Below are 14,480 nucleotides of genomic sequence, written 5' to 3' on the forward strand. Positions count from 1 at the left end.
ATAGGTACGTTTTTTTTGTTTTTAGAAACTGTTATAATTAGGATTTTTATGTAATAAAAAAGTCAAAATATGTAAATATTCATGTTCTTATTTTTGCCAAAGTATGAATTAAAAAACGTGAAATCTTTAACGAAAATATCGGTATTTTACATTAAGTTTTAAATAATAATTAATAATTATTCATCAAAGATATTAATCAAATATCATTGTCTTCTTCAAAATATTTGGATACAACGTACATTTTGAGATTTTAAAATTTTAATGTAGGGCGGTCCTAGTCCCAAAATTTACTTATTAGATACTGAAGGAGCGTTTAACGTTAACAGACATTAATGAGACACATTTTATTTTACATATTTTAGATGATTTTAAAACAGTATCATTTGACGTATTTTCATTTTTATTCGGATGACTATCTCTAATAGTTTTGATTTTTTGTAAACTAGCATTATAGTTCATAATTTAATTTAATTTTTATTATAACTTTCCATTCTCCTTGAATTAAATTTAATTTGTTTGCTGCATTTTTCATAATCGCAAGACTTTAATTTATTGTTAGATTTGATATTTTTAATTTTTTTAGTACTTTAACCAAGAAACAAAAATTTATGGAAATATATGCTAAATGATTTTTCAGTTCATTGTCTTATATAATATCAGTAGCTTGTGTAATAGAAATTGCAGTATCTAAAAAAATTTCTTTTATTTCTTAAACTTAATTCCAATATAATAATTTTAACACAATTAAAGACTGTATAGGTAAAAAAAAAAAATGAAAATATTTACATATTTTGTAAATATTGGTGAAATATTTAGAAATAGGTATTTATATCAAAATGTGTTAAAATATGTAAAATAATAAATTTATATTTTATTCAGGGTAAATAAATAATATATGATTATTTGTATTCAGAATTGACGAATTCGCATTCAATAAAATTATGTATTTACATAAAAATCCTAGTTATAATCTAAATTCAAATTTAAACATTTATACGCTAGCTAGGTTTTTCACTTACATTCATATGTAAAATTATTTGTATATATAGACTTACGAACACATTAAAATATATATCTTACTAAGATTTGGCATTCATTTTTTTTAACTAAAACAATAAAATGAGAACTGAGAATTAATTAAAAAATAATCAATCATTTATATATATACTCGTATTATATTCATACGACTACAACGTTACATTTATTAAAAACCAGATTTGAATTTTTTCATTTATGATTCCAGAAATGAAGTCATTACTCGTAAGAAAATACAGCATAAGTGAAGACGACTACAGAATGATGGAAGTAGCCATTATAGAGAATAAACCACATAAAGCTGGGCCACAATGGAAGTTTGCCGGAGCGTTTTACTTTTCTACAGTCGTATTAGCTATGATAGGTATATTTTATAAATACTTAAATATACTTAAAAACATATAAAATTACCAAGGTATTTTTCCTATCTTATTCTTATTATTCATATTCAAAATTATATAATACACTGACAAAGATTTATTTTATTATTATAAAAATTATTTTCGGTGTACATGGTAGAGGAACGGATCCAGAGTAATGATTAGGGGGGAGGGGTGCCATTTTATATTGTGGACATAATATAATATATAAAATTCAATAATTCTATAATATTATAAATATTACCATTTAACATAGATATTTCTTAACGTTGTAAAGAAATAAACTTTCAACTAAAAGTTCACAAAAAAAATAGGTGGGTACATTGAAAAGAAAATTTTATTTAAGAAGAATAAAAAAAAATATATTAAATATAAAATTAAATTAAAAATTATAGAACGAATTCTAATTTTTTTTTTTTTTTGTTTTTGAAAACATGTCAATATATAGTTGTTATGGAAAAAATATAATTTTTATTATTGCTAGACATACAGTAATTGATGGTCTGGCCCACACGGATTCCCCGAAATTCCCTGAGATTTTATTCCATAGGCCCAATTATGAGCCAGACCAACACTGTATACAGTGCTAGACTTTAAGGGGGACGCAGGGGGCGGAGTACCCCAACTAATTTATAGAAATGTTAGCATATCTCTACTATTATTACGTTATATTTATAATGCTTACCAAGTTTTGGGGATGCTCTTGAGGAAGCATCACTCCCATGGATCCTGCCTTTTATTCGCGCCTGACATGGTAAACAGTGTTACACTGTTTACTGCTGCATATTTTAAATTATATTTAAACATGGATATTTTTGTATTTACAGGTTATGGACATTCAACACCAGTGACTATTGGTGGCAAGGCATTTTGTATGGCGTATGCAATGGTGGGCATACCATTAGGACTTATTATGTTCCAGAGTATTGGTGAACGTTTAAATAAATTTGCATCGGTTGTAATTAGGAGGTGATAAATCGTTTTAAAAGTATTATTTATTTAATATTATATTGAGTAATATAGTTTATAATTACCTTTCAAAAAATATTATAACTTCAATAGGGGAGAGGGAAAAATCATAACAGCATATATTTAATTAGCACGTTTTAAATCGGTAAAAATACATTTGAACGGGTTAATTATTTTATGGGCATTTCGAATCCAGTTAAATATATATGTAAAAATAGATATTATTGAGGAAATTAGGAATTATGTATACAATGATATAATTTTATATCTGAATACATACACAATTAAAAAAAACAAACTGATGTTGTTGCTTATTAAAACCTAATGAAATGTAATTGAATAATTTATTTATTTATTTAATAAAAATTATTTTTATATTAAAATGGGTGTACAAAATAACGGCATACGTACAGTGTTATACATAATTATCGTTTTTAGTTTTTACCTATCCGCTATCACATATAATCTCGAAAAAAAATTTTCTGAAACAAATGATTTATATACAAACGCAAGGAGAGTCGATCTCTTTATCTGTCACAGTGCTTACAAAGTACCCCCTTTAAAATTTCTCTGAACATTTTACTGAAACGTTTAAAAATTTGTTAAAAATAATCATGCACAACAAAACAGTATAAAAATTGGCATTGCAATTTAATTGATGACATTAGGTGATAAACAGTAATCTAAAAAAAAAAATTACTCATATTAAATATAAATTATAAATTATATAGTAATATACTTATGTATACGGTTTTAATTTTTTTTTTACTCATGTTAATTAAGTCATTTACAAGTTTATTCATTTTTACAGCATACTAGTAGTTTATGAAGAAAATTGTTAACTAACAACATCTTAGAATATATATATTTATTTATAACTAATTACTTAGTAATTATATGGGAATATATAGAATGCTGAGAATGATATTTGGATGGGCGATTGTAAACTCCACCAGAATATCAACTAAGATAAAAAAGTAATAAAAGGTCTAATGTAAACTCCGCCAGTTTTTTTTTTTTGTGTTTTGTCTGTAAATCCTTTCATAGTCATCTAAGAAATTAATTTTATAAAAGTCAACCAAATGTTCATATTTTTAGTATAGTTCTTATTGAATTTCAAACCCATACATAAAACTAAATGGAATATCTCAAGTAAATAAGCTAAAAAATTCGAAAAAAAATAATTACAGTGTTACAGGATGTTATAAATAGGTACACTAATGGAGTAATACAAGACTTAGAATATTTAAAAATTGTAACGCATAATTTTAGTTTACATACATGACATAACTATATTTTTGGATTATTAGGTATAACGATTATTCATTATGATTTTTTTACTATGATTAAAATATTTAATGTGAACGATATAATATTAAATTATACTTTAATTTTTTTTTTAATAATATATCATATTAATTTTATACTTTTAACTGATTTTCTTCACTGGTGGAGTTTACATGAATCCAATTTTACCTGTTTTTTTTTTTCTGGCAGAGTTTGATGTTAGGATACGTACTTGTGGCGGAATTTACATGCGCTCATTTGGATTAGTGGTCCTTTTTTATCACTTTAAATCCTGTATGTATATTTTATCATAATTTTTCATATTACAGAGTATATGTAAATGGTAAATACCAAACAATATTATAGTTAGCAAAGGAAAAAATATAACTAATACATTTAATGGAAAAATAAGAGTTCAATACACAACATATAATATTTATAATAATATTGAATTTCTAACACTATTTATTCATTATTTATTACACTCAACGACTGAATACATTGATTTATCATGTACATAATACTTAAATATGCAGTAAATAACTAATGTGTTCAATGAATACTATTCATCTTTGAATTGCATGTTTACTGTTTTTTGATAATGTTAAAAAAATTTTAAGAAGAATTTAATTTAATTGTTAAAATTGTAGACACTTCTAACTAATATTTATAATTTATAAAAATACTCAGAAATTTATAATACAGATTTAAATTGATTTTTTTTTTTGTATTTCAAATGTTCACAAGGTATCCATTTTTTTTTAATAAACATTATTTATTAAAAAAAATTTAAATTATGTATAAAAGAGCTTGTTAATTAGTGTTCTAAAACAAAAAATCTAAAATAAACAAAAAAAAAAAAATCTTAAATTTTAAAAATTCTTTGACTTGAATAAGCTTATAGTAAAATAAAATGTGTTATAATTTAATCTTACTGTATAATATAACAGTTTAATGGCTCATTTATATTTTATATTTTATACTTTCATACATTAGAAGTACATAATATGAGTACTTTTTGTAAAAAAACCGAATAATTTTACATTGTTTTCAAAAGTATTTTTTCTTCTTAAATCGATTATAAAGTTTGTCTTTTAAAAATCACCGATCGCGTACAAACATGTAAACAATTTTAATTATTCGTCAGGGCTAAACAGTATTTGAAATGTAAAAAAGAAGAAGCAACAGAAATGAATTTGATGTTCGCCACTGGACTTCTGTCGTCAGTCATCATCACAACTGGCGCGGCCGTGTTTTCGAAATACGAGGGATGGAGTTATTTCGACAGTTTTTATTATTGTTTTGTTACGCTAACCACCATCGGTTTCGGAGATTACGTCGCACTACAGGTACTTATAAAATTCTTACCAGATAATACATTTTTGTTACTGGTTCTATATACTACCTATTATCTAACATTCACATACATTAGAATCATTATGTTCTAAGACCTGCTCTATCTGCTCTAGTTTGTAAAATTATCTCTGTGAAAAGGAATTACTTATTTTTCACACTAGGATATCAGTTCTAAATAAATAAAATATGATCGTCAGTAATGATCATAAATAATGATTATCAAATATGATCATTACTTTTTTTACATTAAAACTTATGAATCCTGAACATTTTACATCCTTCCCTCGATGGACTTAATTCGCTGATATAGATTATTATTGATTTCATATTATTTCGATGTAAGTTTTCTCTTCTATATTTTTAAGTTTAATTTGAAACTTTTAATTGTTTGCATCTCTAATGATAGACCAGTATCCACTTCATATAATAATTAATAATAAATTATCAATTATTTTATGCATTTTATTGCATATGTTTTTCATTTATATGAATGGATAAGGAAAGTTTACTGCTTTTTAATTCATTGTATGTGTAAAGCTGTTTTATAAAAACATAATTTTTGTATTTTGTCATATTTTTTAACATATCATAACACCAAATTGGTTTTGTTATATTCATAAAATTAATGTATAATTTATAAAAATATTTAAATATAATTTTACATTTTATATATTAATTTCATTGTCATAAATCTGAATATTTAATTATCATATTAAATGCAATTTACAATGATCTCCCATTGTTCCCAGAACAAATATAATAAAAGACAAGAATTCCATAGACCATAGTTAGGTTAGCATTTTACTGAATGATACAAATAAATTATATGATAGGTTGTATATTGGACCAGTACCTCTTTGAAGTAGTGTAAGTTTTCTAAAAAAAAAAAATTTAATTGAATAAAATATAGTCGTATCTGTGCTTATATAATGTATGATTCGGATATGTACTTGCTTGTATAAAAAAAAGATTGAAGTTAATAATACATATTAACTATCTACTTTATTTTGTGAAATATATGCACTGTTTATCTACATTTTGTTAAACGGTGGTGGTTATAATGAATGCTCAAATGGATGATAGTCGATAAGATGTTATTCGTGAACATACTTAATATTTATTCTTATATTGAAAATATTATGATTTTACCAAATTTTTGGAGGTACCTCGTACATAAAATTGAAATACATTTGTTATTACTAATAACTTATTAGAATATTAGAATAACTTATTAGAATATTCGGCAGACTATTCAATGTTTTGTCAAAATATTCTCGCAACTTACTCAACATGAATTTGAAATGATTTTGATTTTTAATCACATTACCTATGTACAATGGTATGAGGATTTTGTATTATTTTTTCTTCCACGTTCTCAAAATTATGATTTACGAGTATAATAAATTAAATCCTATGTATATTTTTACACGTGTACATTTATAAAGAAATATATAAGGGTTAACGACCATTATATTCAGTATAACCGTCACTGTTATTATGTTTGTAAACCGAATCAAAATCGAATTCAGTGTTAAAAGCATTGATATACGACGCTGTTAAACTTTGAGAGTTTTGACTAAAATTAAAAATTATGATAATGGTTTTTTATCATAACATGTGTGACAATTTACAAGTGTTATATTTTTTAATATTTGTTATAACTGTAAATAAAGAAGAAACTGTGAATTTTTTTCAATTTAATTGAAGAAAATATTTTTAAAATATAAGACAATTTCAATTGTACTATTGTATTACTATTTATTGTGAAATCAAATCTTCATAATCAAATTGAAAACTACCAACATATTTGATATGAATACGTACACATATAGTATAATCAAGACTTTATACATGAAAGTAGTAAGAAAACTTTGATCATCATACATTTTTCAAACATAAAACATTTAAGGAGTTAAATTGCATAAAAAATATTGTTAAATGTATTGGTTATAATTAAATTTTTACTGCCTTTTAATAATATAAAATGGATTGTATTTTAAAAAGAAAAAATTCATACGTAAGGATTTTAAAGACGTTAAAGAAGTGAAGCATTTGTCTTTAAAAATTTCATGATGCATTTTAATGGGTAAAGTATTTTTTCTGTATCTAAACGGCCAATGAAAAATCTTTGCCATAAAAGAAACGTATGTAATATATTATTTTTTTTTAATCCATATATTTTTTGTAAATTTCGCATAAAAAGAGATATTTTTCTAAATAATGGCATAGTTATATAATATAAATCAAATTTAATGAATTAATATAGTTATTTGTAGTTGTTTAAAATTTGTATAATGTGTTTATACGGACCAAATTTAACTCGATAAATACGTTAAAGTCTATTAAAAACTGGTGAAATATAATATGTTTAAGTTATATACATCATATAGATTATATAGATACTTTTAAATTTAGTACTTTATTATTTTTTTTTCAAGGCCTATGGAACCATCTTGCCATAGAATAAATCTTCTCCCATTCTTCTCTGTTCTCCGTTACATCCTTCTAATCCATGTATCTATAATCCCCTCCTCTAGTATTTAAAAAAAATTTTCTGATTCCATCAGAAAAATACTGTTTCTTAGTACAATCAAATAGGTAATGATTTAATTATGAAAACAAATACAATTAAATAATTATATAATTATTTATTTTATTAAATAAAGTGAATAAATGAAGTAGGTACAAATCCAATACTCTTATAATTAACAAAAGTAGTAAGCTTAATATCTAAAATTTTACATAAATTGTAAGATCTAATGAATTGATGATTTTAGTATTACACGTATGGTTTAGTTTAATATAACTAAAAAAAAAAAAAAAATTACAACTATAGTAACTTATGATAACATAATTGTACTTTCGTCAATGTTAATTGTTTTAAGTAGTTTAAATCAGAATATTAAATTAAGGTTCGGCTTTTTAGGTACAAAATAAACGTTTTAAAAAATTATAGTGACTAGAAATTAAATTCTCTGTAAAAATTTGTAAATATGTATAAACAAATAAAATAATGAATATTTCGACTATATGTAAACTGTGACAATTTATTTTATATACCTCCAATATTATATACTATATAGCAATCCTGGGCAAGTTAATAATTATTTTTAACTGAGTTAAGTTATTATTATCATTTGTTTTAATATCTGTATGGCTTAAAATATATATATATATATATATATATATATATCATATAGATCATAAATATAATTGAACACAGGAAATAGCCAACAGCTTTTTTATTTACTGATGAATAGAATTATGTAGCAAAAATATACAAAATGACAAAATAAATACAACCTTTTGATTTATTAAAACAGATAGGTAGGTATTATACATTTCATTAAAATTATTAAATAAAAATAACGTGGTATTTAAGAATGTAATTCATTTTAAACTCTGAATACTTTTTCAGAGAACTAAAAATCTAAACCATAACCTAATTGGTTTTTATTTAAAAATAATTTATTCATGGCGAAAATATTTTATGCTCTTGAGAGTTGTATATTTGTGATTAATGTATATTGTTTATATAATAATGTTTATTCATTATTATTATTGTTATTATTACAATATGCTCGTATGCTGCAGTATGATATGGTGTATCTTTATATATATTATTGGTTTATGTATTTAATTAAGTTATTTTTCTTGAAGAATTCTGGTTAAATTGAACTGTATTTCTAATTTCCTATTCTAGTAAATGGTTATGTAATAAGCATCAGCAATACAAATGTTGTCATATTTTTTATTTAATTACAGTAGAGACTCGCTAATCCGGACATCCGGATAATCTGAACAATTTATATTTCGTACTTAAGTACTCATTTATAATGTATATACATATACACATAAATATTATTTATATCAATGTCGATTGTATAGCTTAATTGCAGATACGTATATTTAGGTACCTCTATGAAATATCGTGAATACCCATGATTAAGATATTATCGTTGTGATTATATACTGTGATATTGTTTCGTTTAATGGTGATTGTGTACTCGTGTAGACCGTTACGTTTATTTTTTCTTCACTTATTTTAAAATCAACATAAAATGACGACTTCGGTCAAACGTAAGAAAATGACAGTAGCAATGGAACAAATACTCCAAGCTTTATTTCATATTGATGCTGGTGAATCGCTAACAAAAATCGCGTACGAGTTAGTAGTGGGTGAACAAACCGTTTCTGATCGGAAAAAAAAATCGAATAGAAATTGATAATTTTTGTGCGAAAATGGTGAGCGTGGAAGCTTAGGTAACAGACACACGTTAAGAAAACCAAACAACGAAGCTTTAGACAAGGCTTTGTACATTTAGGTTTGTCAACAATATGAACAATGTGAAAGGGCGTTCCGTTGTCGGGTGTAACGTTACAAGCTATCGCGATAAAATATAATGAAAAATTGAAAGGAGATCCGACTTTTACTGCTAGTATAGAATAGTTGTCTCGGTGAAAAAATTAACATGGCATTCGTGGATTTGGTGTAAGTGGTGATATTTTATTAGGTAACAATGTTATAAGTTAAGACTTTAAAATGAAATTTGAAAAGTTTGTTAACGATGAAGACTTAAGGCTTTGTCAAATATTTATTTCTGACGAAACTGGGTTGAATTACAAAATGAATAAAAAAAAAAAAAAGTTAGCCTCAAAACTAGATTCTGTAGTTAAAGAAAATGAAGTGAAAAATCAACGAATAACTTTACATCCTCGCAGTTAAGCTTCTGGTGATTTAAAATTTCCACTCTTGGTGATCGGAAAATCAGCTAAGCCTAGAGCTTTCAAAAACATTAATGTGAGTGCACTTTTAGCTCAATACACTTCACAAAAATCTGCTTGGATGAACGGAAACATTTAAAAAAAATGGTTTTTTGAGAAATTTGAGCCTACAACAAAGATATTTTTGAAATAGAAAAAACTTAACGCTTAAGACAACGTTCAGTGTCACCCTAGTGAAAATTAATTACAAGATGGTGTAATGTTTGTGAAATTTTTGCCACCTAACGTGACGGCATTGATACAACCAATGGATCAAAGTGATTGAAACGATAAAACGGTTTTACAGAAAAAAGTTGATCATGTTTCAGTTCGAGCAACAAGAAGCGAACCCGTCAGTTAACTTTATGGATCTTTTAAAAAAAAGTAACAATAAAAATTGTTCTTTATTTAGCCACAGAAGTGTGGGAAGAAATTAGCTAGAAACACTTAAAAAGAGTTGGAAAAATTGTGGCCTAATATTCTTCAAGAAAACTATGGACGAGATTAAACGACTTCAAATGAAGACTCTGATTTCATTCAAGTTTTTCGAGAGTTGGAGGGTCGTTCCAACGTGGTAGAAAATGATATTTTTGAATTGATAAAAAGTGACACCGATGTTGGTCATCAGGTTCTTAGTGAAGATGAAATTGTAAATGCATGTATTGAAAACACAGAAACAGAAATTGACAATTAAGAAGATTATGATGATGGTACAGATCAATATAATACAGATCAACAGGTCCAACACATGGTGAAGCAACTGCCATGCTGGAGCAGTTGATGACTTGAGAAACAAAGTGAAACATCTTCTGCTAAGCTACTGATCTTAAAGCGTCTAATACACCGCACAGCGAAATTACGTCAATATTCATTAAAACGAAATAATATCACGATTCATTCAAGTGAGTTCAGTCTTATTTTCTTTAAATTTCTTTAATTTTCTATAAATTTGTATTGATATATGAACATATGTAATATATCACAATAATAACAATAATAATGTGTAAAGTAAAATTATAAATCTATAAATTTTGAATTTGTATACAAACATAAGGTATTTTTTGAAAAATGTTTATTATTAAGTTAAAAAAAACATCATTCCGTTTAATCCGGATTTTCGATAAGACATTCCGGATACAGTCCGGTCCTATCTAGTCCGTATTAGCGGGACTCTACTGTTAATAAAAAATTAACTTAACTTGAATTTGATTAAAAGTATTTTGTTATATAAATTTCGTTTTTTACAAATTAATATAAATAAAGTTAAAAATTAAGTTAATGAAAATCAAAATAAAAAAAGTAGGTTAAAAAGTTAAAATAAACTTAACTTTAACTTTTTTAACCCGTTTATGTCTAGGCTTGCTATATAGTATCTAAATTATATATAGATATGTGTAGGTACTTATGTACGTATTTAATTAATTATGTTATGTTGCGTCTTGCGTACAAAATAGTAAGGTACCTAAATCTAAATTACATTATTTATATTTTTAAATATATTCTAATAGCTTATGATATTGTATGGAACACACTTTTTTTTTATAAAACGTCTTACTTTTAACAATACTTTTTTCGGCAGTTTAGAATTAAAATATTAAGCCTGATAAATATAAAATAAACAATTCTAATATGCCTTCATACAATTTATTAACTGTATTTAAATAATATAATAGAATAAATAGCTCTGAAATAATGTGTTGTGTTATGAAAATTAAACGTAATGATTAAATTATCTAATTTTACAATAGTAATGTAAATAACAAAGCAATTCAATGCTTTAGTAAATTGTAGGCATATTATAAATAATAACTGCATGATTAAAAAAACAAATATTTTTTTATAAAATACTAGTTAAAATTAATTATAAATCTTTAGATAAATAAACTTAATGATTTGTATAATTTGTCTAAATGATTCATTTAAAGAATTAATTTTTTAAATTATTTAAAGAAATGGGTTCAAACAAAAGCTTCCTGAAATTCGTTAACCCTTTTGAAAATTATAGCACGTCAACGTCTTTGAAAATCAAAACTTCAAATATGCGTCATCAATATAAAAGCGTCAATATTTTTAACATTATTGTGATTTTAAATTTAAAAATGTGAAGCTTACATAGTATACACAACACGTTTAGGCACATACATACATAAATACATACACATAGAGATGAACATTTTTTTAATATTACAGCATATGTGGTGAATATAATTATTTTTACAATGGTGTTAAATTGTTAGTTATACAATTTTTTTTTTTTTTTTTTGGTAAGTGATAAAGCAAATATATTTTGATTTATGTTTAATAAAATTGTTATTAATTATTAATTACTTGGTCATTCATTATTACTTTTTATTTTCATTTTTAATTTGTCTAATTTTATTAATAAAATTCAATATTTTCAAATTGCATATGGACAATTGTTGAGTAATCAAGTCTAAGTTTTGTATGTAATTCAAATTTGCTAATCTTTTAATATGGAATTTTGATCATTGTATCATATAAAATGTATTCAATACATTGTATTATAATACGATATCGTACAAAAATGTATGATACCATACTTAAATACACACAGTATTATATAAAATGATATATTTTTATAATACAGAAAAAATAATAAAATAATTTATTTTTTCATAATTAAAAACACATAAATATGTAAACCGTATTTATTGTTTGAAATTAAGTACGGTACGTTTGTATTGTTATAAAGTGACACCCAGTGCAAGTTATACAGTAAGATATATTTAATTAATACTCGATATAAAACTATCTATTAAATAGATTGTTTTGAAATTATATTTCAATGTGAAATGATACGAAAAATGGATTTTGCTATTTTGATAATGAAGTTTAATATTTTAATTTTCTAACTAAAACTTTGCGCCTTAAAATCATATTGGTCTCTTTTTGATATTTTATTTGAATAAAATATATCATTTTAGAATCGGCTGCACACAAATTGCGTTTCAAAATAAAAAAAAATCGATAAATAGGTAGATAAGTTGCATCTCAGGATTTTAAATGACTACACAAAAAATATGAAAATAGCCAATTAACTCGTATAAATTTTATTAAAAAGGTATAGTTCTAGTTCTTACCTGTCTTATAATTTTTTAAATCTAAATTTTATTTTTTAATTTTTTAATACAATTATAATTTAAATTTAATATAATTTAATTTACATTCTTCTAAACGCATAATAACGACAAAAACAATACTATGAATCTATTATTAGTAATCATTTGCTATTGTTATTATTGTAGTACTATTAATAGTATTATTGCTTAAGCCTGAAGGAAATGGGAAGGGAAATTATAATTTTACTTAAGGATCCAATTCTTGTGGTCGTTAAAAATCGTTGTTATGCAATTTATGTGGAAAAGAGACTTTGAGATACATTTTGTGTGCACCGATAAAATCTATGGAGAAATTTGAGAATCTTTTAACCCATCAAAAGAAATATTTTATAAAAATAATTATGAACATTGATTATAATAATCATAATAGTATACTTAATATTAATATTTAATACGTTAAAATAATTTGTATAATATTGACTAACTCCTTTTACCACAACTAGCTAGTTTTCTATTCTGCGAAATACTCTCGAAAACTACTTGAGATATTCAATTAAACAAATTAATAGAACTTAAAATTATTCATATATTTATTAATTAAATATTAGTAAATATCTTTATTGAGTAAAATGATTAACATTGGCACTAAACTCGACTAAAATTTTTTAATAATACTTACTTAACCTTAAACTAGCATAAAATAGTTAATGAACTAATATATATAGGTACATATATTATCTAAACTAATTAATAAATTGAATTAAGCAGTCAATATCCATCTTGGATTATTGTATAGATAAATAATAAATGTGTATTAATACAAGCACTTTTGTCAAAGTAAAGTTTAATTTAACGATGCAAACTAACTATAGGAATGAAAATTGTTATTTAACTGAAATACGAACACGAACGATGTCTGTGCAAATTAAATTGACAAATGCCTTTTTATAAGCTAACCGAAATGGATAATTATGATAGTAATCAACCCCAACAATTTGTTGGAAAATGTAAATTTTCTACGTACTTATAATATAATAGCTGTTCATTTTTATTTATAATTTTAAAATTGTATTTTTTTTTAACATTTTAATCATTCAGAAAATCATAGGCTTGATATTAATATTTTTATAGATAAAGAATATATACTATAAATATATAGTTATAGAGAATTCTTAAATTAACATATTACATAAAAACATTATAATCGGATAAAAACGTCTATTGAGAATTTATTATTTAATTTAATTTCTGGCATATTTTGGTTTTTAAATATGATTATAGTATTTACCAAATAAAAAACCGTTTAAAGTGAACAAAATTCATCAATTCAACATTTTTTTTTTTTTTAATAAATTATTTACATTTTAAATAATTTATATAGATTAAAATAAAAATATTTAATATTATATTTATTTTTTCGGTATTTTTCCTATTGAATGTGTCGTGGAATTTTAAAATTGTCATAGTATAAGTATAGTTATACAATCGTTAGAAAATATTATTAGATTATTTTGTCTTCTTCAACCATACTTGAAATAACTATATTCTGAATTTACCTGAAACAAAAAAATAATAATGAAAATTAATAAATATTGTTCAACTTTATTTT

General features: G+C 23.9%; 1 protein-coding gene across 2 annotated transcripts in view; it reads left to right on the forward strand.

The window, feature by feature from the left end:
* Window positions 1-14,480, forward strand: part of LOC112689761 (two pore potassium channel protein sup-9-like) — a 65,103-nt gene that overhangs the window by 4,254 nt on the left and 46,369 nt on the right. For both annotated transcript variants that reach the window (XM_025563600.1, XM_025563601.1), the window contains exons 3-5: window positions 1,244-1,399; window positions 2,243-2,384; window positions 4,819-5,020. In XM_025563600.1, coding sequence (XP_025419385.1) covers window positions 1,244-1,399; window positions 2,243-2,384; window positions 4,819-5,020 — 500 coding nt within the window. The remainder of the gene's footprint in view (window positions 1-1,243; window positions 1,400-2,242; window positions 2,385-4,818; window positions 5,021-14,480) is intronic.

This window comes from Sipha flava, unplaced genomic scaffold, assembly GCF_003268045.1.
Source record: "Sipha flava isolate LNK unplaced genomic scaffold, YSA_version1 46_pilon_pilon, whole genome shotgun sequence".
In the NCBI taxonomy this organism is placed as follows: Eukaryota; Metazoa; Arthropoda; class Insecta; order Hemiptera; family Aphididae; genus Sipha; species Sipha flava.